The sequence below is a fragment of the Nematolebias whitei genome, chromosome 11 (assembly GCF_014905685.2).
Source record: "Nematolebias whitei isolate Nwh7 chromosome 11, NemWhi1, whole genome shotgun sequence".
NCBI classification, from domain to species: Eukaryota; Metazoa; Chordata; class Actinopteri; order Cyprinodontiformes; family Rivulidae; genus Nematolebias; species Nematolebias whitei.
This window is the reverse complement of record NC_056508.1, coordinates 6,575,397-6,601,804: the sequence shown is the minus strand read 5'-3', so window position 1 is coordinate 6,601,804 and position 26,408 is coordinate 6,575,397. Positions and strand designations below refer to the sequence as shown.

The following is a 26,408-nucleotide window of genomic DNA, read 5'->3' as shown; positions in this document are numbered from 1 at the left end:
GGCTGCACGGTGGCGCAACTGGTAGAGCTGCTGCCTCTCAGCGAGCAGGTCCTTGGTTCAAACCCCGGTCCAGGGGCCTTTCTGGGTGGAGTTTGCATGTTCTCTCCGTGCATGCGTGGGTTTTCTCCGGGTGCTCCGGTTTCCTCCCACAGACCAAAAACATGCATGTTAGGCTGATTGGTAACTCTAAATTGTCCCTAGGTGTGAGTGAGAGAGTGAATGGTTATTTGTCTCGTTTGTCTCTATGTGGCCCTGTGATGGACTTGCAACCCGTCCAGGGTGTACCCCGCCCCTCGCACAGTGATTGCTGGACATGGGCACCAGCGACCCCCGTGACCCAAAATGGAATAAGCGGGTAAAGAAAATGGATGGATGGAGATGGATGGACATAACGACTTCAGAATCACACATGCTAACATGTAGCATCCATATTTACTTCCTTAAACACAGCGTGCTGCATGTGACACCACGTTTTCTTCTGAGCATGCGGGTCGGCTCAGTAACTGTAAACGATTCACTGGAGTGTGATGGAGGTCGTGTGTAATGATGGTGTTAATGACCACGCAAAAAGATCAGATTGAGCACCAGCTGCAGTGTGAAGGTAGCCGCAGAATATTAAACCGCAGCTAGTTTGAGCTGTGTATGAATTCATCATTTAGTGTAACATGATTGAAATGTCTCATAAAGCTGCTCAGCGGCGTTACAGATGTCTCCCACAATCCATTTACAGCTAACATCTGCTGACTGACAAACAGCAATAATACAGATTGATATTTTGGCCAGATACCATAAGTAAAATCCTTAAATGTCAAAGTGTGTCAATGTAACCTCTGACCCCCCTCCGGTCTCTCCACCCCTCCCTTCTACATACACACAAGGCCCACTCATTGTTTGAGCAGGGCAGGGCCTTCTCCCCTGCAGTTGTTCGCCTCAGGCACATTTTTGAAGTGTGTGATTGAGCAGAGCTGGTGGGCAGCAGTGAGTCACCGACTGACTCACACACAGTTTGTGTTTCTGTGTGAGTCACACTCAGATTGTTTTTGCTTTATCTCACTTGCTATTTGGCCTGTGTAGCTGGAGGGCTAAAAATGGGCGTTGACCAATTGATTATGTCTGCTTTGTGTGTGCAGCTTTGTTACATTGCACAACTGTGTGGAAGCACTTCCTGAAATGTACATTCATGCCTAAACTTTGTGATATTATTGAGAGTATACAGCACATTTTGACGCAGCACACATAGATATTAATGCCTCATTAGTCTTGCTGATGGTTTTTAAATCTTTTTATCCCATTTGTCATGGCTCTCACAGCTGGTGAGCAGATTAAAAGTACTTTATAGTTTCCTGGCTGTTGCTCCTGTTTGGTTCTCCAGTGAACTGACCCTATTTATGTTTCATTTCAAATGCTCCCATGCTTAATATTTCAATTTCTGCGCCGTTGCCCAGGCACGATACGTCCAGGCCAAGCTCAGTGTTCATGACCGTTCCCTGAAGGTGGCCACTGTGATCGAGAGCCTAGAGATGCAGATGGAGTTGTTGTGCCTGACGGGGGTGGAGGACCAGCTCCAGACTGACGTCAGACCCACCCTGGAGATCCTCCGCAATGCAGGCATCAAGGTGTGTGAAGCACACAGTCTCATTACTCAAACACGAGAGAGCAAAACAGAGAAAAAAGATGATTTAAATCAGCCAGCATAAATAAATTCATACAGCATTATAATAAAAATGTAGTTTAATTTGTTTGTGTGTTTTATGTTGAAATTTGTGTGGGAGTAGATTTTTATCATTTTTGATCGTAGTATCAGGTATTTCAAAAAGGTTTTACCCCCAAATATTTGCTTTTCGAAACTTAAATTATATTTTTGGATCATCTCAATACAAGGATAATTGATTTTATCATTAGGGTCATTAAATCTTGGGCAATATTGAGAGAAAGCAGCAGATATTATCATTATATTATATTATTTGCCAGCTTGCAGCTGATATCCTGATGCATGCTCAATAATCCAGGTAGAAAAATCCTAAATGGCAGGTTGGCTTTCTTGGACTGTGAGGTCTCAGTTTCTGATAGAGGACATTTGCAAACTGAGGTGTACAACAAACCCACCCACACAGACCAGTATTTGCAGTTTGACTCCCATCACCCTTTGGAGCACAAGTTAGGAGTCATCGGGACTCTGTACCACAGAGCAGACAGTGTCCCCACTAGCTCAGGAGCCAGGCAGAAGGAGAAATCCCACACAAGACAGGCTCTAGAGCAATGTGGATATCCTAACTGGGCCTTCCTGAAAGCAGAGAAGAAACCCAAACAGGACTCCAGTCAGCCATCAGGTGAAAAAGAGGAACCCAGACCAGTGGTCATTCCATATGTTGAGGGAGTGTCAGAGAAACTGAGACGTTTATTTTCTAAACATAACGTCCCAGTGGCTTTTAAACCCCAAAATACATTACGGCAAAGACTGGTTCATCCCAAAGATCCAGTCCCTCGACACAGAGTAATATTGTGTATGCTGTTCAGTGTCAGGAGGGTGATCTGTCTTACATCTGGGAAACAAAACAGCCACTGGCCAAAAGGATGGCCCAGCACAGAAGATCAACATCATCAGGCCAGGACTCTGAGGTCTACACTCATCTCCAGGCCAGCGGTCACTCTTTCAGGGATGAAGATGTTCACATCCTGGACAGAGAGGAACGATGGTTTGAGAGAGGAGTAAAGGAGGCCATCTTTGTGAAAAGAAATCGTCCATCATTAAACAGGGGTAGAGGCCTACGCGTTCAATTGTCCCCCTCTTACAATGCTGTGATTGCTAGTATCACTCAGCCCTCTGTGAATAGTAAACAGCCATCAGTGTGCTAATGATCCATTGTTAGGCTGATGGTCCTTCTTGAGCATGTGATCAGCTGGTTTTGGTTGTCAGCAGCAAACTGGTTGATCCACTCTGAGAAGGTGCTATTTAAGAGACTGAGCTGAAAACAGCACCTCAGACTGAGGAAGTCTTTCGGATGAAAGACGAAACGTTTCTACAATTTATTTGTTTAGTTTCTTTTTGTGTGTTTTTTTTTTTTTTTTTTTTTGAATGTCCAGAGGACCAAATTTAACTTTTTTAGATACTTTGAAGCTTTGTTTGTCAGACATAACTACAGAGAACGTGATCTTCAGTGTTTTCATCAAAACAACTTTTTATTTTAACTTTATCAAAACAACTATTAAATGTAGAAAATCCTGTGTATTTAAAAAATATGTAAAACTTAATGCTTCAAAAATATTTACAAAATGTCAGAAAAGACACAAAGAACGTCAGGTTTAAAGTATATGCAGACAATGTCTTTCTGGAGGTTTTTAGAATCCGCAGGTTAAATTCTGACATGTGAGCAGTGAGTTGTAGCATTTTGGTCAAACTGTGTTCGCTCAGCCTTTCAAACCAAACATCAAATCTGGCTCACCACTTTTTGTCAGCTGTTGTTTTCAAAAAGCCCTTTTTTCCCCTCATTAAATTATTGTTTTTTTAATGAGACTATTGACCCATTAAAACATAGTAAGTGTTGCACTCTGGCGGCTTTGGTAGCTCAGTGGTCAGTGTCTTGTAATCCTGAGTCTGTGGGTTTGTGCTCAGGTAGCGTCAGTATGAGCATCCCATGTCGTGGAAGAAAGGGATTCCCAAAACAACCAAGTGTAGGTTTTCATCATATTTACTTTATTTACAAAGCTTTGGAGAACAACCAGCAGTCACAGAAGATCAATACATTTACTAGTTCCCACTTAATGATTCACCTGTCTGTAGGGCTGGGTACCTTTCTAAAAAAAATTGGTATCGGTATGGGTGTCGGTAACTTCACTTTGGTGTCGGTTCCTGGACGGTTCTTTTTTCGGTACCAATTTTGTAATTAATATTAATTCTAATAAGAATAAAATTACATTGCACATTATAGTACATATTGCAAATTTAATTTTTTACTTTGGTATTTCTATTCCAAGCAGTTTTCTTACATTAAAATAAACAAATAATTTCCAGTTCAAAAGAACTGTTGCAAACAACAAGTGACATGTCAGTGTCTAATGTTCACTGCTACACTGAGGACCTTTTCACTTCACAGTTTTTCTTCAGAAAAATCAACATGTCTGTTTTCTCTGGACACAAACAAGCCCGCTCCTGGCTTATGGTGTCTCCAGCAGTAGAAAATGTTCATTCTGAGGCTGTAGATGATGATTGTTGCACACACAGATACCTGGTTGTCAGTTTGATAGCACTGACATGTTGTCCTTCACATTCCACCAGCAGGTCACTGGATTCACTGAGGTTAGGGTTGATGCAGACTTCTGCACCTGCGTCTCTTCCTGAATCTTCTCTGTTGTTCTCTGGGGTTTAGGGCTCTGATCAGCTCCCTAATTGACATGAGGACACAAAACATCAACAATAACATGGTTGTGTTATTATTGCTCAAAAAACATCATCTAGGCTGAGAGATAAAACCTTAACTGGTCAACAAAATCCTTTACAGCTTAACTTACTTCCACCATGGAGGCCCCACTGTAGAAAAGACAGCAAACTTTTAACAACAAAGTCTGTGATTGTTGTGTGGCCCCCACCTCACTTTCCTTTTGTCTGTCTGTCCTCACATCTGGGTCAGAACCTCCTGTGAGGAGAACATGAACATAAACAGTGAACATTAGTGAACTGTTTAAGCAGCTGACTGGATGGATGAGCAGTTTTACAAGCTAAGATTTATCTGTTACTGTCAATCTTTAGTTAGCTTCTGAGTTTAGCTAGCTACATAGATAAAATAAATTTACACACTAATACCTTAAAGTTAGCGTTATTTCACCGTGATGTACGTGTTAAGCTGCAGTAACATTAACAAACGTGAACTTACCAGCTGAAACACAGACGCAGCTCCGTCCTCGGGAGTTATTTGATGAAGACGAGTCTGGCCGTGGAATGTTGAGTCCATTTAACACTCACAGATTGACTAACGCTGAGAGGAGGAGGCGGGAGGCTGCTGTCCGTCTGTCTTCTTGCAGAGAAACACGGAGCAACTTTCTGCTTGTGTGTTGTCGAAGCCATTCAACAACACGCGCTGCACACGTGAACCCCGTCTGTGGGCGTCACCAGCACCGTAGACATACATTATACATAGATTAGCTGCGGCAGCTCTATACAGCTCTGGGTGTAAACACGTAGTCTGTTTGCTATATGTCTGCGTTTTACCTGCCTGCGTGCTGGAACCACGTGACACCTTACAGCCAATACCGAAACTTGACAACGAAAAAAGAGTGACGTTTCAATCCATACACCGACCGGTGTAGTTCGGTCGGTGCCATTTAAGAACTTCGGTTCGGTACTCAGCCCTACCTGTCTGAGGCTCTGACTCGTTCTGACTTCCTAAACAGAAAGTATCAGTTTTGTGGAAACTTCCATCCACCAGGCCCCAGCCCCTCCCCCTCCCTGTCCAGCTTTATCAGAACCCAGCTGCAGTCAGAAACGGGAGGAATCTGGGAGCCAAGCCACTCTTAGGGACTCTTGGACAGGGCTTAATTTGAACCAGATCTTACCGGAACAAGATCTGGGAACTCTTTCATTTTGTCATGGTGTGTTCCAACAATGGTTTGCTTGGATCCGGCACCTCTCAGGCTTACTAATAATAAAGTTATGAACAAATATGACTGCCTTGTTGTTTGGGGAGCCATGCTTGATTGGTGCTGCTCCCCTCTGCTGCTGAGATGATAAATGAATTACTCCGACACCACGCATGTAACAAAGAGTAAACTCAAGGCAAGAGTGATGCCTGCCCCTCTTTCTTCTTTCGTGTTGACAAAATGTTTTAGTTTTATTGATGAGTTTGTCAAAGCACAATTTTTATATTTTTTATTTTTTGTAAATACAAAAGTAATGTTTAATAAATGTTAGGACTATTCTTTGCTAACAAAATATATTTTATGTCATTAACTTGTCAGGTTCTTCTCTTGTGAGCATGCGCGTTCCCCAGGACCCCCCACCCGGTTTGCCTGCTATTTGCATTCCGGCATTGATTGGTTTACAAATTAAGCCCTGCTCTTGGATGAAAGACGTCACTATAATCATATCAATCAGAGCTTGAGGATAATAGAATTATCTCTCTTGCCGTCTACTGGTATCGACTGATTATTACATAGAGTAAGGATCATGGAACATTTTAATATCTCTCACAATAACAATAAAAGAGCAGTGAAAGTTACAGAGCATGGTGAGTGCAAATAATTTCATTATTAGCCAATAACACATCCAACATAGAACAACTACAAGATCTTATGTGCACGTTGGCTCACTGTAGACAGCCCTACAACAGGTAGCAGCCGAAGGGAAAAAATAAATTTTGGACACTTTGGCTCCATTTACGTTTCTCAAACCTTATTAGACTATCCAACATTTTTCAGTCAGGTCATCTGGACAGTTTCTTTTTTTTTTTTTTGTGCTGAAACGTTTCACCTTCGATCTGGAAGGCTTCATCAGTCAAGGAAACACAACAAAACTGATTCTTCCCCCAACAGCTTACTCCAAAGTGGAACAAACCAGTTCTGCTTGTGATAAGATGGTCTCTTTGGTACACCCCCTCCTCCATTGCCGGCCCTGTTCCTTGTTGACGGTCTTGTCAGACTGGTTGAAAACAACAAAGTCCATGCTCAATAATTCAGGTATACAATCCAACATTTTTCAGTCAGGTCATCTGGACAGTTTCTATTTTTTTTTTTTTGTGTTCTGAAACGTTTCGCCTTCAATCCGGAAGACTTCATCAGTCAAGGAAACACACAACAAAACTGATTCTTCCCCCAACAGCTTCCTCCAAAGTGGAGTAAAGAAACTGTCCAGATGACCCGACTGAAAAATGTTGGATTGTATACCTGGATCATTGAGCATGGACTTTGTTCTTATTAGACTCTCACCCTTTTGGTCATTAGGGTTTTTTGTAAATTAAATTGGTGTTCAAATATTTAATAAAGTTTGAAAATATGAATAAAGGGGGAAAGTTTTATGTTTTTTGATAGCCTCCCATTATTTTGCGCCGTACAACAGCCGTTAGTGTACAATATTTTTGTTTCCTAAAAAAGATTATTTATCTTTTGAAATATAAATTGTTTAAAGACCATCTGTGCTCATTCTTACTGAATGCAAGATTTTAGTTGCTCAACAGTCCATGGGTTGTGTCTTTCTTTTCATCATGGTACATTGTCAGTAGAAAACAGGTTCGCAAACACGCACGCAAACACACACACACACACCACACACAGTTTATTAGGCCATTCTGTTGTAAGTCCAATAGATTGGAGTCTTGCGTTGTACTACTGAGGTAACCACTGATTTCATCAGAAAAGCTGTTTTGATCATGATTTTACAATTCTCTCATATAATCCATTTTCTGCATCGATTGAACATAATGTAAGTCATGATCATTGTTACTCATTCACCCCCTTACTGTCTTAGTAGGTAGAGTTGCATTCGGACCTAAAAAATCCGTCCTGGACTGGACCGAGCCCGTAGTTTTTTTTGTTTTTTTTTCTGAGCCCTACCCGGACCCAATGGATTACCGGTAATTAGAGGGCCGAACCTGAGAAAAAAAACAACTTTTTTAAATTTTTATTAATCTTAAACTATTTTTGTAAGCAAATCAGTTTGACATGATTTGAACAAAATGAACAAAAATATTTGTAGAGCAAAATTATTTGGAAAAACAGAGAACAAGGCTATTTTAAATGAACGCGCTGCTCACTTTGGATTTTGTAGATTCTGCTGCTTCCTTCACTGCAGATGACAGCAGTTGTGGAGACTTGTGCAGCTGGCAATCAGCTGATTGATCCATCCATCCATTATCTTTACCCGCTTCTTCCTTTTCGGGTAGCAGGGGTTGCTGTTGCCCATGTCCAGCAGTCACTGTGCGAAAGGTGGGGCGCACCCTGGACAGATTGCAAGTCCATTTCAACTGGCGAGTCAGCGGACACGCACGGCCGGTGGCAGGTGACATCTGAGCTTAACGTGACTTTTTTTAAACCTCTTTAAACCGGCCGGTCGGACCTGCCTCCTCCTCAGGTAGATTAACACAATTTTATATTGTGCATTTAGTTTTCTTTGTGCTGTATGATTCGTAAATCCGCAGAAGCCTGAGCCCACGTGCGCAATTATTGCACAATGCACCAGCAATCGCTTCACAGTCTGATTAACTGCTGCACTCTTCTTTCTTTCTTCATCTGCTCAATATATAAACTTACTGCCTCCTCCTCTACAAGTAGATTAACACAATTTTACATTGTGCATTCTTAGTTTTTTTTTTGTATGATTCGTAAAACCGCATCAAAACCTGAGACTGGCCCGGACCGGCCCTAATCCAAGTTGGTCTGGGCCGGGTTTCGGGTTCGGTTTAGAAATGACAGCTCTACTAGAAGGGATCCTGACAGTATGACTATGAACAAAAATATTGTGTTTTCATAGTATTGCAGTATTTAAAAACACACACTTGCAAACAAAAACCGGCTCATCCTGAACCATCACAGACACCAACTTTGGTATTTTTTACTGACAACAGCCTGCATAGCTTTTCCTTTTTGTATCATGTTGAAGCTGCTGTTTAGTTTCTTTTCCAAGTGCAAGCTGAACATCTGCTCTTCAAACACGTTTCCACCATCTTTCTGTCCATCTGGGATGAGTGTTTACGTAGAAAACTTGGCAGTATTTCTATACAAAATCAATATAGGGCTTTCACACAGTGTGACGCAGTTTCAGGTTACACCTCTGGATGCAGAAGACCGTGTTAAGGGACAATAATTTCCATGCTCCTCTCGAGCCAGTGTGGTTGCATTGATCATTGTGGGCGGCTGTGGCTGAGTGGTTAGAGCAGTCGTCCTCTAATGCGAGAGTTGGGGGTTCGAATCCACCAGCAGTCACATGCTGACGTGTCCCTGGGCAAGACACTGAACCCCTCATAGCCTCTGATGTGTGTTCCATCAGTGCATGAATGTGATAAAACACTGATTAGTCTCTTTATAATGATTTGTTCAATTAGCTTTGTAGAGATCTAGTAGAGTGCTGTATGAATGGATAAATGAGGCACAGATTGTTGTAAAGCTCTTTGTCTTGAAATAAGACAGAAAGGCGCTATATAAGTACAGTCCATTCCATTGTGGCGTGGTGGTTCCTTATGCAGTGATGTCAGCGGACTTGGAGGACGGCAGCGGCCTCTAGCCCAGACTTTTATTCACACGGTGTTTCAAGACTTGCTTTCTTTTTCCAGTTTCCAGGTTTTCTGGAATTTGTAATTAAAAAAAGCGTCATTTAAAAACAGTGCTGTGATCAGACTAAATTATGCTGTAATTTTGATCCTGTGATACCAGTCTGTAGACTGTAGTAAATTTCCCAGCCACAGAACTACCATAGTTACCTGATCCCATCAGTGTCTGTGAACTTTATTATTATTACCTGCTGCTGAGGACAAAAAGTCCATGTTTTTGCCATTGTCATTTTGTGTGCGTGCAAGTGTGTGTTCATTTGTATGTCTCTTATTAAAAACATCCCATTTACCTCTAAACAGATTGTATTGAAACTCTTAGACAAAAAACATTTTTAGATGTACATCTGAAACAGACTTTTGGAGTGAGCTCTATCCAAGACAACTAAATGACTTGACAGAACACAAACATGACTTTAACTCGGTTATAAACACAAATATTGAGCTAAAGTTTGGTGTGGTAGCAGCTGAGAGTCATCCTCCACACATTCTCTGAGTGCTAACACATCTCTTGAGATCTTACATCACATGTATGTGCCTGCCATTTGTTGGGTTTAACCAAAGTTGCTATAGCTCCATCACTTCTCAACAAGAGATGATCTTGAAAGAGTGCAGCAATATGTGTTCCCTCAAGGAATTCTGGGGGTTTGATTAATGAGTTTTTCTTATAAATCAAATCATTTTCTCAGCTACATCTCATGTTTCTGGTTTCTGACTAGGTCTGGATGCTGACAGGAGACAAGCTTGAGACTGCCACATGCACTGCTAAGAATGCCCATCTGATCACTCGCAGCCAGGACGTCCATATCTTCAGACCAGTAAGTGAACAATAAGAAACTTTAGCTCTATGTGCATGTGATGTGGGTAATATTTATTTTCCCACTGTGCTCATCCCAGTGTTGTTCAGCTGACTCTGTCAGCCCATTGGCAACTGGCCTCTGTGATCAGGACCCTTTAACCAGTGACCATACAGCATGACAGACACAGAACAGCCAGCATCGCTAAATAATTCACCTCCCACTAGTGAAAGCATCCAAGCCACTGTCAGAGAGAACAAACAGCCCTTCGCTCAAACAGAAGGAAGAAACCAGCTGGACCTCTCCCAGAGGAAATATGCAAAGGCTCCCTTCCTGATTTGTTTAGCAGATTTCAGACTCTCAAGCTGCTTTGATAGTCCCCTTCTGTCTCCCCTCTGAAACCATGCCAGGAAAGAAGAACCACTGGTTATATAGGAAGGTTACAGCTTGCGTACAACTGTGGTAGCTGGAAGAGAAAAACAATGGTTGGCACAGCTTATAAACCTCTGTCCCTCTGGTTGGGGGCGTGCTGACTGAGCCTGCAACACACACATCTGGATTAGTTTCCTGGTGACCACCAACGGCCTGATCTGGACTGACGTATGAATAGTCAGCAGTTGAAGGATGTTCATACCAGGCCACGGCTCTTGTTGACAGATTCACACCATGCCTCGTCAGTGCTGCTTTTTAGGGGAATTTTTTGAAGTTACTATTTAAACCTGTTTTTGGAATTTATTGAGCAGTATTGTTTCATTTTTCTAATTTTCCCTCTCCAAATTAGTGTTCACTGGTACTGAAGATTTAAGAAATCGCTGCGTAAACATTTATTAACCCACAATTAAATAATTATTTGACAATGTTTCTGACTTTTATATGCTCTTTTATCCTGGTATACTTTCAAATGGGTAAACTGTAAATTTTCATAGTACATTTTAGTCCCATTTCAAAAATATAATGCTAAACGGCTAAGTTAACATTTTCAATTTCTTAAACCTTTGTTAAAAAAATACTGATTCTCCATAGAATACATGAGATATAATTTATTTTCATTTTTAATAAAATAATAAACTAATACTGTTTTGTTTTTCAGGTGAGAATATTCTTGTTTAGTCAAGTAACACACAACACTGGACTGCAGGGTTATAAATCTTTTACTAAAGAACTGCCAGCCATCAGTCAACAAACATGTGATTGTAATTAATACATTGTAGTTCAACTGTATGTCTTACTGTGTTGAGTTAAAGTAATTCTGCATTAAAGTGATGTTAGAACAGGACTGAAGAAGTCTTTCAGATGAAAGTCGTAACGTTTCTACATTTTATTTTTTTTGTGTGTGTGTGTTTAGTTTTATTTTTTTGAATGTCCAGAGGACCAGACTTAACTTTTTTAGATGATGTTAGAACAAGCCAGTAAAAATAATCAACCTTCTGGGCCCTGGTTCATGGATGAGTGTCATTACTGAGACAGTGACGTTTTTATCCTTAGTTTAAGTAAAGTTCATGTCTTTACTTACATCGAAGGCCTCTCCTGAGAATAGCTGGGTCACTTGGTTCAACATTAAAGGCACACACAAAATATAAAACAAAAAATATTTAATTCTAATTTGGTAGCGGGTGGGAATCTTTAGCTGCCTCATTATAACATTTTATTCTTTTGGATAACAGTTCTGTGTGCTGTGATTCGTTTATAAAATTTATAATCACACTCCAAACAAATCTTGAGCATATGATCTCTTAGACCAGGAGCGCCCACACTTTTTCAGCATGCGAGCTAATTTTAAAATGACTGTCCAAGTGATCTACCTACTATAAAAATACAAAACGTATACTTATTTATAAACATATTAAGTATGCTTTATTTGTTTTACGTTCTTGTTTTTAGTATTTCCCCATGCTTCAGGGAGTGGTGGGGCAGAGGTTAGAGAAGGTGGGCCTGTGATCAGAAGATCGCCGGTTCAACTCTCGGTACCGACAACATCAAAATGTGGGTGGGAAAGGTGAAGCACCCACACCTGCTTCCACCCTTATCTGCCCCACTCTGGGCCCTTGAGCAAGGTTCTTAACCTCCACCATCTGCTTCCCCGGGCACCCTAAATAGCAGCTCTCTGCTCCACGCAGAGGGCTGTGGTAGCTCGGTGGTCTGTGGTTGTGTCAGGAAGAACATCCGGTGTAAAAATAATCGTCAAGTCTTTGTGAGAGTCAGTTTGCTTTGGCGACCCCTGAAGAAGGGAGCAGCTGAAAGGAAAAACAAAACAAAAACAACAACAACATATTTTATATGGCACCTTGATTTATTGTTTTATAGCACTATTTTTATTTTTATTGCATTTTACTGTAGTTTATTCTTGTCTATACTTTATATGTTGTCTGTCTAAAACAGGTCTCTCTTGTAAATGAGTCCTCTTGACTCAATGACACTAACCTGGATAAATAAAGCTTGAATGAATGAATAAGTCCCAGCTCTCTGTGGACCCAACATAAGTGACAAAACCCAAAAGTTTGTTAAAAAAAGTGACAATTTATTTTTACTGTCCACGTACAAAATAATCAGCAAAACACAGCAAAAACTTCTGTTCTTCACACCTGACTGTAGGGCTGGCTTTGAACCGTAACCATATTTGTTGATACCTGAGAGCTTAGATGAAAGATAATATTTCTGGTTTGTTTTTAAAGTCAGCTGCTTCACCAAATGCCTCTTTTACCATCTCTACGTCTTGTAAGGACTTCTTGTGCTTTACAATTATTAAATGACTCACCCAGAATGATGCTTTGCTGCTGTGGTCAACTGTAGGAAAAATGACTGCTGTCTGGATAACTGGGATTTTAGTTCCTTCAACTCTTTCCTTCTCAGCTCGCTTTTCGGAAGGAAGTCATTGTCATAGTTTTTATGAATATGGTAGTCTGAAAGTGCGGCTCCACATTTCCCTTCTTCGGAATAGCAATGGTAGACTGGCAGATGAGGCAAACACACTTCGAATATGACATTGTGAAAAAAAATGTCCTCCTCTCATTCCGTATGGAAATGGTAGGTCTTTTCCTTCTTACTTGGTCCAGCTCCCCAACTCATTTTACACACTTCCTTGAGTTTAGATTATAAAAAATAAACTGGAGGCTATTATTAGGCGACTTTGTAGTTTTTAGCTCGGTTGTATGTACATGCGTGTTGACCTATGTGTCAAAAAAGGTCTGGTCTCAGATTGGCTAACCTGTATGTTGATCAAGTGACAAAATGCATAGTAAGGATGGATTGATAGGCTGGTTTATAAAAAAAAAGTCTGACATCTATTTTGCCATGCGATCTACTCAAATTGCTTTTGCGATCCACCGGTAGATGGCGATCGACATATTGGGCACCCCTGTCTTAGACCTAAAAGAAACAAAATATTTTGCCCCACCCTGCAGTATAAAACAGTTTTCATTCAAACAAGATTGTGGAAACTGAACGAAAGGAAACAAAATGCTCAGTACAGCGACATAAGAATCTGTTGTAATAGATGTTCATGCGTCACATGTTAGAGCCAGCTGACCTGCTTTCATCAGTGTTTCCACCACTTTGTTTTTGGTCCCATTGTAGAGTGTGGGAATGGCTGTGATCATGTTTTATCATGGCTCCAAAATTCAAAACAAAGTGCACAATCCCTGGTTCATAACCACTGAATGAGAACGCAAATCCTTTGCTATAAAAATGGACATGGACATTGTATTACACTGGATGTGGAACTAAATCGCTTTTGCTTTTTCCAGTTAGATGGAGACTTTCATATTGTTGGCTTGATAGTCCTCCTGCTTTGCAGCTGTGACTCAGTTGTTAGAGTAGCCGTCCTCCAACGAAGGAGTTAGAAGTTAAATTCCTGGAAGTATGAAGCCACGTGTTGAGGTGTCCCTGGGCCAGAGACAGAACCCTTTATTGCCTCTGACATGCTCCCTCAGTGTATGCCTGTGTAAAGCACTGATTAGTCTCTAAAGAATAGTTTATTCATAGATGTAGTAGTATGGATGTGTCTAGATGGAAAAATAACGGCACAGATCTTGTAAAGTGCTTTGAGGAGCCCAACTGACTAGGAAGATGTTACTTAAATGCAGTCCATTTTCTTCCTCCTCCATGTGGACGTGTCTACACCATTTGCACATCTTGTGGCTCTCAACTTTTTTTTTTTTTGCTTTAACTACATAGAAGTCAAAGTACTTCCATACTTTGCCTCTCCCATCTTGTCTCGTAGTTGAAGTGTTCTCAGAGTATAACATGGATCTAAACAACAAAATTAATGATCATTAGAGATGACAAGCATGAGGCAGTAATTCTAATATGGTGTGCTTAGTGGCTTTCCTCTTGACAACAAACATATTGAGTTGTATTTGTTAAGTTTTTATGTTGCATCTATCAGTTTTTGTAGAAGTAGTTTTAAATCAAGTATTTGGTTTCTCTAGTGTTGGTCAACCATTTAGCTGGACTATAACAAGCTGCTGTTTGTCTGATAACAGTCAGAGCAACAAGCAGGCAATGGCTCTCAGATTGTTATCACTGATAAGGGGCGGCTGTGGCTGAGTGGTTAGAGCAGTCATCCTCCAATGCAAGAGTTGGGGGTTCGATTCCACCAGCAGTCACATGCCGAAGTGTCCCTGGGCAAGACACTGAACCCCTCATTGCCTCTGATGTGTGTCCCTTCAGTGTATGAATGTGATAAAGCTCTGATAATTCTTTGTAGAGATCTAGTAAAGTGCTGTATGAATGGGTAAATGAGGGCACAGATTGTTGTAAAGAGCTTTGAATATCTTCATAAGATAGAAAGGAGCTATATAATTACTGTCCATTTACCATAAGTTTCCCCTTTGTGTGTGTGTGTGCGTGTGTGTGTGTGTGTTTGCAAATGCATTACTTTTTATATGTGGTTGTTGTTGCAATAGGTGACAACACGAGGGGAAGCCCACCTGGAGCTTAACGCTTTCAGGAGAAAGCATGACTGCGCTTTGGTGATATCGGGGGACTCACTTGAAGTAAGTGCGCTCGTGTGTGTGTGTGTCTAATCTTCATACCACTGACTTGTCCTCGTTTCAGAAAGGTAGATATGTTTTTAGCCTTATGCACAGTAACATCACATCCACTGTAGTGTCTCTGGTGGTGGTGTCTGTGGTTAGAGTCACTTTTTAAACCACAGCTGGCGTTCAACTGTAAGTTGGTTAAAGCCTTCGAGACCCGGCTTCTAAAAGCAGTTAAATGTGGTGCGTAACGTTGCTCACCTGTCTGCTCTGCTGGCTTTCTCCCAGGTTTGTCTGAAGTATTATGAATATGAGTTCATGGAGCTTGCATGTCAGTGTCCTGCTGTGGTTTGCTGCCGCTGCACCCCCACACAGAAGGCTCAGATAGTCCGGCTGCTGCAAGAGCGCACAGGCAAGCTCACCTGCGCTGTGGGTGAGTAAAGCAAACGTTGCCAGCATATCACAGGGAGATATTAATCGTACCTCTGTAGATTGATTTCTTGATTTGTTTTTTTTATCTGAACAGTTTCACAATTGTTATTTATTCCCCTCATCTTGATCAACAACAACTTACGTCTGTCTGTCTCAGCCACAAACTGCCACATCTCAGCTGCACCTCCTGTATGCAGCTTACGTATAATCTGGTTCATTCAAAGATGCTGAACATATTCTATGCAATTTTATGAAATTTTATGAAATATTTTTTGTTTCTTGCTAATTCTAAACTGCTCTTCCATTTAGTTTTCTGTGAATAGTTTATCTTTTAGTCCAGACATTTAACACATTGATGTCCAAAAAGTTCATATTGATAAATCACTGATGTGAATTCTGACACCTCTGTGGCTTTTGTTTTCTCTTAGGGGATGGAGGAAACGATGTCAGCATGATCCAGGAAGCTGACTGTGGCGTGGGAGTGGAGGGAAAAGTAAGACCCTCTCCATCTCACAGTCTCATCCTGACGTGACACACCAACAGACTTTGTGCTTATATTTCCTGTTAAGATATCTCTCACGTTCAGAGTTGTAGCAGAACACAGACACACGCAGATGATTCCTTTTATGAGGATCTATTGTCCGAGTAGAGGAAACTAGGATGACAGGAAGCTTTTGTGTTTAAGTCAAAGTGAAGGTCTCATCAATTTGCCTTTTTGTACTTCTCGTGGCTTACACTGTCAGTTTTCTTTATGATTTCAGTAAAATGTCAGTCAATGTCTTATTTTACTCAGTGTGCCTGTGTGGTTGCAGTGGTAAATGGACTGTACTTATATAGCACCTTTCTATCTAGTCAAGATACTCAAAGAGCTTTACACTACAATCTGTGTCTCATTTACCACCAACACACACATTCATACAGCACTCTACTACATCTCTGCAAAGATCATCTGAATCTGTAGAGACTAATTAGAGCTTTACATCACATTCATACATGATGGGACACATATCAGAGGCAATGTGGGGTTCAGTGTCTTACCCAGGGACACTTCAACATGTGATTGTGGTGGAATCAAACCCAACTGTCCCATTGGAAGACGACTGTTCTAACCACTCAGCCACAGCTGCCCTGAAATGGTGACCCTAGCTTTAAAACTGACAGTTTGACAACAAATTATTACACAAGTCCTAAACTTCTATTGGGTTTTGTAGAAGAAGGTTGATTCCACCTTTTGATATGTTTTTGAACATGACCCTTAAGCCTCCTTGCTAGCAATGGTGTCTTTTTGTCTCTGCTTCAGGGAGATAAACAAAAATGTTAATAACTATCAATCTGACATGTTTAATTTGTTGTTTTGTACCAAACCCTAATTTAACTGTGATTTACATTAGGGATGAGGCCGATCTGATCCGGTATCGGCTTCCGATACCAGCATCATTTACGTACCGGATTTTTCCGATCCAACCTGCCAATCTTTCCGATCCATGATGCATGTCTGTGCTCTGCAGGTTGGCTTCAAATTATGGAATGGATTTCCTGAACGGAGGCGTGTCTCATGAAGCCCAGAGTAATAAGACCCGCCTCACATTCAGGTCATCCATTTCATCGTTTGCAGCCAGCTACAATGTGAGTAAATACTGTTTTGAGGGCTGAGCACTGAGCAGCACTGTTGCTAACGGCTAACCATCTTTTCATTGGAACATGTCCGCTGTGTGGAAGTATTTTACACCAAACACCGCAAGACAGCAACGTGCAATGTCTGCAGAGCCGCTGTACCGAGAGGAGGAAGCTCCGTTGCGACCTACAATACACTGAACTTAATAAACATTTGAAAAAGCACCACATTAAAGCGCACGAGGATTGTTTAGCCAGGCACTGCAGTAAAGTTAGTTTTACGTTGGACGTTTGAGCTCCGTGGCTTCAGCAGTGTGTTCCTTTCGTTCAGTCCGGAGCAGGCAGTCTGATTTCAGTCAGCTGCGCTCAGTCTGCCCGTCTCAGAGGGGCAGACTGAGCGCAGCTGACTGAAATCAGACTGTCTGCTTCGAAGCTTGATTGAATATTTGCATCCAAGATATAGTTTACCCTCCAGGAGATATTTATCAGCTCAAGATGAGAGTTGTGTGATGGAGTTCAATTCAAAGAAGTCTGCTCAGATAAATGGTCTTAAATTATTATTTTTATAAATGAATGTTTCTGTACAGTGCCCTGAAATGACTTATGTTGTGACTTGGTGCTATATAAATAAAATGAATTGAATAGACAATCATAAAAAATAATATGAACTGAAAAATAAAAGAAAATTATATATGTATAAAAAAGAAACAAAAAGAGCTACATTAAAAAGCGATGTAAGATAGTAAAAACAGGAACATGTCTGTGTTGGTTTATGCCATAAACTTAGATGTTTGAAGCCATTTGATCACTTTAATATCCACTTTAAAGATAGTAATAAAAAAAAAACCTGCTTTGTGTTAGCAGGATTTAATTCTAACTTTAAAACTTATCCAACATTAATAAAGCTTACCTCAAGTTGCCTTTTTGGACATGCATGCATATATTTGTACAAATTGTACTTGAGAGGAGATTATTACAGCCTCATAAAATCTATGATGATTATGATATCGGAATAGTATCGGTATTAGCCGATTGCAGGTATCTGGATCGGATCGGAAATTTTAAAAAAATTTGATCGGTGCATCCCTAATTTACATTTATATTAATAATAATAATAATAATAATAATAATAATAATGTCATCACATTGTCATCACTGTATGTTTCCATACAATGGCAAAATATTTATTGTTACACTCTTGTAATATAACTTACCTTGTTTACAGTCTCATCTCATACAAATGGCAGCTGTGATCTTTCTGATCTTGATAAATTTTATGGTCAAGTTGAAGAACAACCTGTCTGTTATCAATACATTGTTTCTCATACTTTTCAGCTTTTGACCCATAGGATTTCAGTAGCGGGGACTTGTGACCCCAGATATCTGTGGGTGAAGTGTGTAAACATTGCCATAAGGCCATTTACACAAGACCTAATGGCAATAACAACCTTTAGACTTCCTTTATTAATAACTAGTCATTGTACCTCTTGTAACAATTATGACCCAAAAAATATTATTAGCAATTGGTTTTAAACTGGATTTTGTTTCTGGAAATCATCATCACAAAACTTTGAGGACTGCTGGACTAATAGATCAGCGTATCCTAATTAGTTTCTATGGACACGTCCGTTTAGTACAGGTTCAAAAAAATCTGACCTGCCCCAGCCCGCAGCATCATCTCCGAACTCCACCCAATCCAACGATTTAACAGTAATTACAGGTCCAAACCCGAAAACTCCCCTGACATTTTTAATTAAGCTTTGACTGCTTATACCACCGACTATTATTAACGGTTGGCGGACACGCGCGGCTGAGTAAAGGGGGCAGAAGATCGGAGCTGAGGAGCTCTCAAAGCGCATTAAATGCTTCCCCTGCTTCTGCCTGCATCCTGCTCTGACATGTCAGATATTTTGTGATCTCACCTGTTTGGGTCGTCGGCCGCGTGCGTCCGCTGAGTGCAGCGACTGAATGAACGTCCATTTGGGCTGATTAACTTCTGTGCTGTATTTTATTTCTTTCTCATTCTCAACATATGAATTTACTGCCTCCTCCTCAACAAGTAGATTAACACAATTTTATATTGTGCACTTTTAGTTTCTTTGTGCTGTATGATTCATAAAGCCGCAGCACAGAAGTCCGAGCCCAACCCGGCCTGCCCATCAAGCACATAATAGCCGCGTGCGGCTGGTGATTGGATGCCAAGCCATGTTGGCATATAATTGGATCGTCAGCCGCACGCGTCCCTGACGCAATAAAAAGCCCGACACAGACCCGGCCCGCACATCAAGCATATTATTATGGCCCGACCCGGTCCGAATCTGGGTCAGGTGGGGCTGGGCTCCGGGTTCGGGTTAGAAATGACAGCACTACCGTTTAGCAACATACACAAACATTTGCATTGCCGAGACCTGCCGCTAAAGGTGACAATGTTTTCATTGAAACAGTGACTTGTAGAGTCATGAACAGACCTGTGAAGTTCTGCTGTGGTATCTGGCACCGAGCCTTCAGGTTCTTCAGGTTCTGTAAGTTGGGAGGTAAAGCTTCAATGAAAACATCAAGTTTCAAACATATCAAAACATTATAACAAAAAGTCTTTACACACTAGTATCCACAAACTTAGACATTTTTGTAAAAATCATCTAAAACTTGGAGATCACTAAAATGTTTTTTTTGTTTGTTTTTTTTTGCAAAACCCACAAAGTTCTGTTCAGAAAATCACATTTTGATGCTTTAAGTTTGAACATTTTAGGAATTTTACTCAACAGTTTTTTTTAAACAAATTTGATGTCAGAGTAGAAGAAATTTGAGGAGTGGTGGAGCAGAGGTTAGAGAAGGTGGTCCTGTGATCAGGAGGTTGCCAGTTCGACTCCCCAGACAACGTCAAAATGTGCATGGTAAAGGTGAAACACCCACAACCTGCCTCCACTCTCATTTGCCCCATTCTGGGCCCTTGAGCAAGGCCCTTAACCCCCACCATCTTCTCCCCCAGGCACCCTATCTGGCAGCTCTGCTCCACACAGAGGGCTGTGTGGGAGCTCAGGGGTCTGTGGTTTAGAGTTGCGATTTCTGGCCCAAGCCCGACCTGACCCGAAATTCGGGCCGGGTCAGGCCAAAATTATGTGCTTGATGGGCGGGCCGGTTTGGGCTCGGACTTCAGTCCTGCGGCTTTACGAATCATACAGCACAAAGAAACTAAAAATACACAATATAAAATTGTGTTAATCTACTTCTTGAGGAGGAGGCAGTAAATCTATATGTTGAGGATGAGAAAGAAATAAATTACAGCACAGACGTTAATCAGACTGTGAAAAGAGAGAGTTGCGCTGGTGCATTGCGCAACAATTGTGCATGTGGCCCCGCCTGCCCTTCTTTTATCACACATCTGAGGATTTGCAGTTGACCCACAACATGCAACATAATGGAGCTGGAAAGTATTAAACAAAAGCTAAAAATGGGAGAACTCACTCTACAAGCCACGTTCAGGTCCACACCCTGCTGTCATCTGCGGTGAAGGAAGTAGCAGCATCTGAAGCTACAAAAGCCGAAGCGAGCAGCGCGTTCAATTAAATTAGCATCCTTCTATATTTTTCCAAATAATTTTGCTCTAAAAATATTTTTGTTCATCTGTATAATAGCCTATCTTTAGAGTTGATTTTTAGGCTATTTGTTTTGTATGTTAATATCCATTTTATGAAACAAGAAATCTTATATCTTCCTTTCTTTGAAATACGTTTTCAAAATATCAGGTCAAACTGACTTGCTTACAAAAGCAGTAAAAGCTTACCGTATTTTTCGGCCTATAAGTCGCGGTTATTTGCATAATTTGCATGCCCTGCGACTTATACGCAGAAGCAACATATTTATGGATTTTTTCCCCATATTTATAAGCCAAGTTTTGGCTGAGATATGACCGTTTTCATTCATTCTGAGTGAAAATATTGAACACTACCATTTTCAGCCGCTAGATGGCACTCGAGTAGTATGGCATGCCATTGTGTCATGTAATAGGTAAAAGTGGCTATTAATGACAAAATTGGCTTACCATAACCTGCCACCTTCGTCCAGCTTGCCTGGAGCAACCGTCAAAACAGCTTAATTTTGCTGCGATGCCCCGGTGAAATGCAGCTAATTTGACCATTAAAGTGCATTTATTAAGTAAAAGTTCACCTGAGACACACATTCACTATAATGTCGAGCAAACAAATAATTGTTTTAGGTGCTTATCTTGTTAAATTTTGAAGAAATGCACAGCGTTCCTCCTTCCTGATTTCCTCCCTCTGCACGCTCCCAGAGCACCTAGGCAGCAAATACTTTTGAAATGCAGCTGATTTGACCGTCAAATTGCATTTATTAAGGAAAAGTTAAACTGAGACACACCTTTGCTATAATTTCGAGCAAACAAATAAATGTTTTTAGGGAATTATCTTGTTAAATTCTTGTTAAAGTCCTCCCATGCACGCCTCCGCGGCTGCCATTTGGCAGCCAATCGATATTTGGCACTACATTGACCCACACCCATGATGGCAGCATGGCAGTATGTTTGGTGTGTCTGAGTTTGTTTGTTTGTAGTAATTTTAATATTTTTTAATTTTCTTTCCCTTAATTGTTGTAGTGTTTTTTAAAAAACTTTTTTTTTTTTTACATTTTCTTCTCTAAAAACTTTAAATAGTTTTCACCCAAGTTATTTTTTCACTGAAGGGCCTTGCCAGGTACTTTTGCATCAAGCTCAGTGGCTCTGGACACTTTTGCCGAGGTTCGCAGCCTGAGGCCTATTACATCTACCTTCTTCACAGTCTGATTGCCATGTCCATCCTGCTTTGTAGACTGGGCCCTGTTTTGTTCGCCCTGGTCCACAGCCTGGGATTATTCTAGCCACTCTACTGCTTGAGGCCTACTTCATGTATCCTGCTCCACAGCCTGAAGATTATTCCATCCACTTTGCCTGAGGATTCCTCCATCCACTCTGGTTAGCAGTTTGAGGCCTATTTCATGTACCCTGCTCCACAGCCTGACTACTCCATCTATCCTGCTCCACAGCTTGAGGATTACTCCATCCACTCTGGTTAGCAGCTTGAGGCCTACCAAAATCATCTGCTGTGTTCCACACCCTGAAGACTACTTCATCCACCTTGTTTCACAATTCAAGGCCTATTCTACCAAGCCTGTTCTGCAGCTCACTGCATCCACTCTGTGCTGCAGCATATTTCTGTTACTGTTTTTGCTTTCACCTGCACTGCAGCTTGAGGACTATTTTTACCTTATTGTGCACCATCCAGCTACCATCCACTAGCATAGCTGCTGATCTCACCATGGCAGTTGTGGTAATTGCCCTCTTGACAATTTTTTTTATCATCTTACCTTCTTCAATCCTGAAGAAGTCAAAATCATTCAGGACTCTCATGAACATGGAGTTGTGTCTACAATTTCTGAACATTACTTGTGCCCTAGAAAAGGCACAAGTTGGGTCATCCTCCCTGTCAAGTTCTGTCCCATATGGTCTGTGAATAATTCTGTCATTCCTTCTTGTTTCATTCGTTAGTGCTTTTGACTGGTTACTCTCATTTCATCTTAATCCCTTAAACCAGAGGAAATTATGGTTTAGTCATGATTTTAGCCAACCTGTATTTTCGTACACAATGAGAAAGAAATGTATCATTGTTCTTATATTTTTATTGTCTGGTGATATTGAACCTGGCGCAAATAATCTTTGTTTTAATACTCCCAGTGATTTTAAATCTAGATCAGGACTTGGAGTTATTCGCCTTAATGTTAGGAATTTGCTACCCAAACTAGATCAAGTAAAAATTTGGACCAGTTCTTCTGACACTGACATACTGGTTGTGTCAGAAACTTGGCTACAGAAATCCATTACAGACAGAGAGATTGCCATCAAAGGTTACAATGTATTTCGATGTGATTGTCCTAAAAAGGGTGGTGGCATTGCGATATATGTCAAGCAGAAATTTCATGTTACTGTTCAGTCGTGTCTTTCCTTAAGTAGACAGTTTGAATTTCTTGCCTTGAAGTTGGAACTTTTTCAGGGCCACTTTATCACAGTTGTGGGGTGTTATAGGCCACCATCGGCTAATAGTGAGACCTTGTCACCCTTAAATTATCAGCTCTTAAATTTAGCTTTTAGTGAGATCATTTTTACAGGAGACTTGAATTGGGACTGGTTATCTTCCGTCTCTACTGGTTGTAAATCTGTTTGTGATGGTCTTAATTTAACAGAAATGGTTAAAGAGGCAACTTGCCTAAACCTTAAATTTCCAGAAAAATCCTCTCTTCTTGATTTGTTTTTAACTAATTTGCCACATAAATTTTCAAATGTTGGAGTATTTGCCAATGATATAAGTGACCATTGTGCTATAGCCATCTTCAGAAAAGCTAAACTCATGAAATCAAGCCCTCGTTTGATTCTGAAAAAGGGATATAAAACATTTTTGTGAGCAAGCTTTCCATCATGATTTATGGCTGTTTGATTGTTCAAGAATATCGCTGTTTGATGATGTAGAATTGGCCTGGAAATATTTTTATGATGCGTTTAACTTTTTTATTAATAAACATGCCCCTCTTCGTAAATTTCGAGTAAAGGGTAGAAATAATCCCTGGTTCATGGCTGAGCTGTCTAATTTGTTCAAAGATCGAGATAATGCTTGGGCCAAGGCCATGCATTCTAAAACTCAAAATGATTGGCTGGTATTCAAGAAATTGAGAAATTGCTTTACTTCCTTTGTTAAAAAGGCAAAATCCCAGTTTTATGTTGATAAAACTACTCAAAATTTAAATGACCCCAAGAAATTTTGGAAAGTGATTAAATCCTCATTCAGAGATGAAATATCTAGCGAATTACCTACTTGTATTATTAAGGGTTCACAAAACATAACTGACAAAGTAGCTATTCTTAACTGTTTCAATGAATATTTCATTTCCTCATGATCCTTGTTTGAATCATTGCTTCCACAAAGGCTAAATGTGCAAGAAGATTTCTCTCAAGCACACTTGAGTGATTCAGTTCAAGGATTTAGTTTTGCCCCTTTTGATGTAACTGAAGTTCATAGAACTTTACAACAATTAGATCCTTGTAAATCTGCTGGACTTGACAAACTCGAGCCCTTTTTTTTGAGGGCAGCTGCAGACGTTATAGCCGAACCTCTATGTTACATCTTTAACTTAACTCTTGCTGAAAATAAGATTCCTTGGCACCTTGTTAAAAGGTGGCAATCCATCTGTAGTCAACAACTACAGACCGATCTCTAAATTGTGTGTACTTTCCAAAGTTCTGGAAAATTTTATCGCAGAACAGCTGAAAACATTTTTAGATTAAACAGGCCTACTCTCACAACACCAATCAGGTTTTTGAAAAAAGCACAGTACAACTGCTGCTCTTAAAGTGGTAAATGACATTATAGATGATGGCCGAAAATATTGTGCAACTCTTTTTGTTGACCTTTCTAAAGCATTTGACACTAGATCATGTCATCCTGATGAATCGACTCTACAAAAGTGGGTTATCTGTCCAGGCTGTTAACTGGTTCTCCAACTATTTATCTGATAGAACTCAATGTGTCCAAGCGGCTGGGTCTTGTTCCTCCCTCCTTCCTATTTTAAAGGGAGTTCCTCAAGGCTCCTTACTAGGTCCTTTGTTGTTCACAATTTATGTAAACAATTTGTGCGATAACTTGCCTGATGCTAAAGCTCATCTATATGCTGATGATACAGTTATTTACTGTTCATCATCTTCAGTTTCACAATCATTTAAACTGCTACAATCTGCATTTGATACTGTTCAGTCCTGTCTGGCTGGGCTTAAGCTGGTTTTGAATGCAGAAAAATCAAAGGCTATGCTATTTTCAAATGGTAAGCAGCTTTCACCTAACCTCCCTAGCTTGTTAACTATTCAGGGGGCTGAAATTGAACTTGTCAGGTGCTTCAAATATTGAGGTATTTTGATTGATGAGCATCTATCCTTTAAATCTCATATTGATAAACTGATTTCTAAACTAAAACTTAGGGTTTTTTTTTAGAAACAAAAAGTGTTTCTCACACCAAGTTAGAAGGCACCTGATTGTTTAAACTATTCTGCCCCTGGTAGATTATGTAGGTCTGCTATTTATGAACTCTTCAGCCCAGTTTTGAAAAAAATGGATGCTGTTTATCATTGTGCCCTCCGTTTTATGACTGACTGTGGTAATCAAACACATCACTGCACTTTGTATGCTACAGCAAAATGTCCCTCTATGACTGACCGCAGACTTTCTCACTTGTTGTTTTTTGTCTACAGGTCCTTCTCAAAAAATTAGCATATTGTGATAAAGGTCATTATTTTCCATAATGTAATGATAAAAATGAAACTTTCATATATTTCAGATTCATTGCACACCAACTGAAATATTTCAGGTCTTTAATTGTTTTAATACTGATGATTATGGCATACAGCTCATGAAAACCCAAAATGCCTGTCCCAAAAAATTAGCATATCATGAAAAGTTTCTCTAAACAAGCTATTAACCTAACCATCTGAATCAACGATGTAACTCTAAACACCTGCAAAAGATTACTGAGTCTTTTAAAAACTCCCAGCCTTGTTCATTACTCAAAACAGCAATCATGGGTAAGACTGCCGACCTGACTGCTGTCCAGAAGGCCATCATTGACACCCTCAAGCAAGAGGGTAAGACACAGAAAGAAATTGCTGAACGAATAGGCTGTTCCCAGAGTGCTGTATCAAGGCACCTCAGTGGGAAGTCTGTGGGAAGGGAAAAGTGTGGCAGAAAACGCTGCACAATGAGAAGAGGTGACCGGACCCTGAGGAGGATTGTGGAGAAGGGCCGATTCCAGACCTTGGGGGACCTGCGGAAGCAGTGGACTGAGTCTGGAGTAGAAACATCCAGAGGCACTGTGCACAGGCATGTGCAGGAAATGGGCTACAGGTGCCGTAATCCCCAGGTCAAGACACTTTTGAACAAGAGACTGCGTCAGAAGCATCTCGCCTGGGACTGCTGCTGAGTGGTCCAAAGTTATGTTCTCTGATTACAGTAAATTTTGCATTTCCTTTGGAAATCAAGGTCCCAGAGTCTGGAGGAAGAGAGGAGACACAGAATTCACATTGCTTGAGGTCCAGTGTCAAGTTTCCACAGTCACTGGGGTGCCATGTCAGCTGCTGGTGTTGGTCCACTGTGTTATATCAAGGGCAGGGTCAATGCAGCTAGCTATCAGGAGATTTTGGAGCACTTCATGCTTCCATCTGCTGAAAAGCTTTATGGAGATGAAGATTTCATTTTTCAGCATGACCTGGCACCTGCTCACAGTGCCAAAACCACTGGTAAATGGTTTAC

The 26,408-nt window shown here is 40.7% G+C and overlaps 1 protein-coding gene across 1 annotated transcript in view; it reads left to right on the top strand.

The window, feature by feature from the left end:
* Positions 1–26,408, top strand: part of LOC119416599 (probable phospholipid-transporting ATPase IIA) — a 99,966-nt gene that overhangs the window by 56,332 nt on the left and 17,226 nt on the right. The window contains exons 18-22 of the mRNA XM_037683788.1: positions 1,446–1,616; positions 9,971–10,069; positions 14,953–15,042; positions 15,313–15,457; positions 15,885–15,949. Of these exons, the coding sequence (XP_037539716.1) occupies positions 1,446–1,616; positions 9,971–10,069; positions 14,953–15,042; positions 15,313–15,457; positions 15,885–15,949 (570 nt within the window). The remainder of the gene's footprint in view (positions 1–1,445; positions 1,617–9,970; positions 10,070–14,952; positions 15,043–15,312; positions 15,458–15,884; positions 15,950–26,408) is intronic.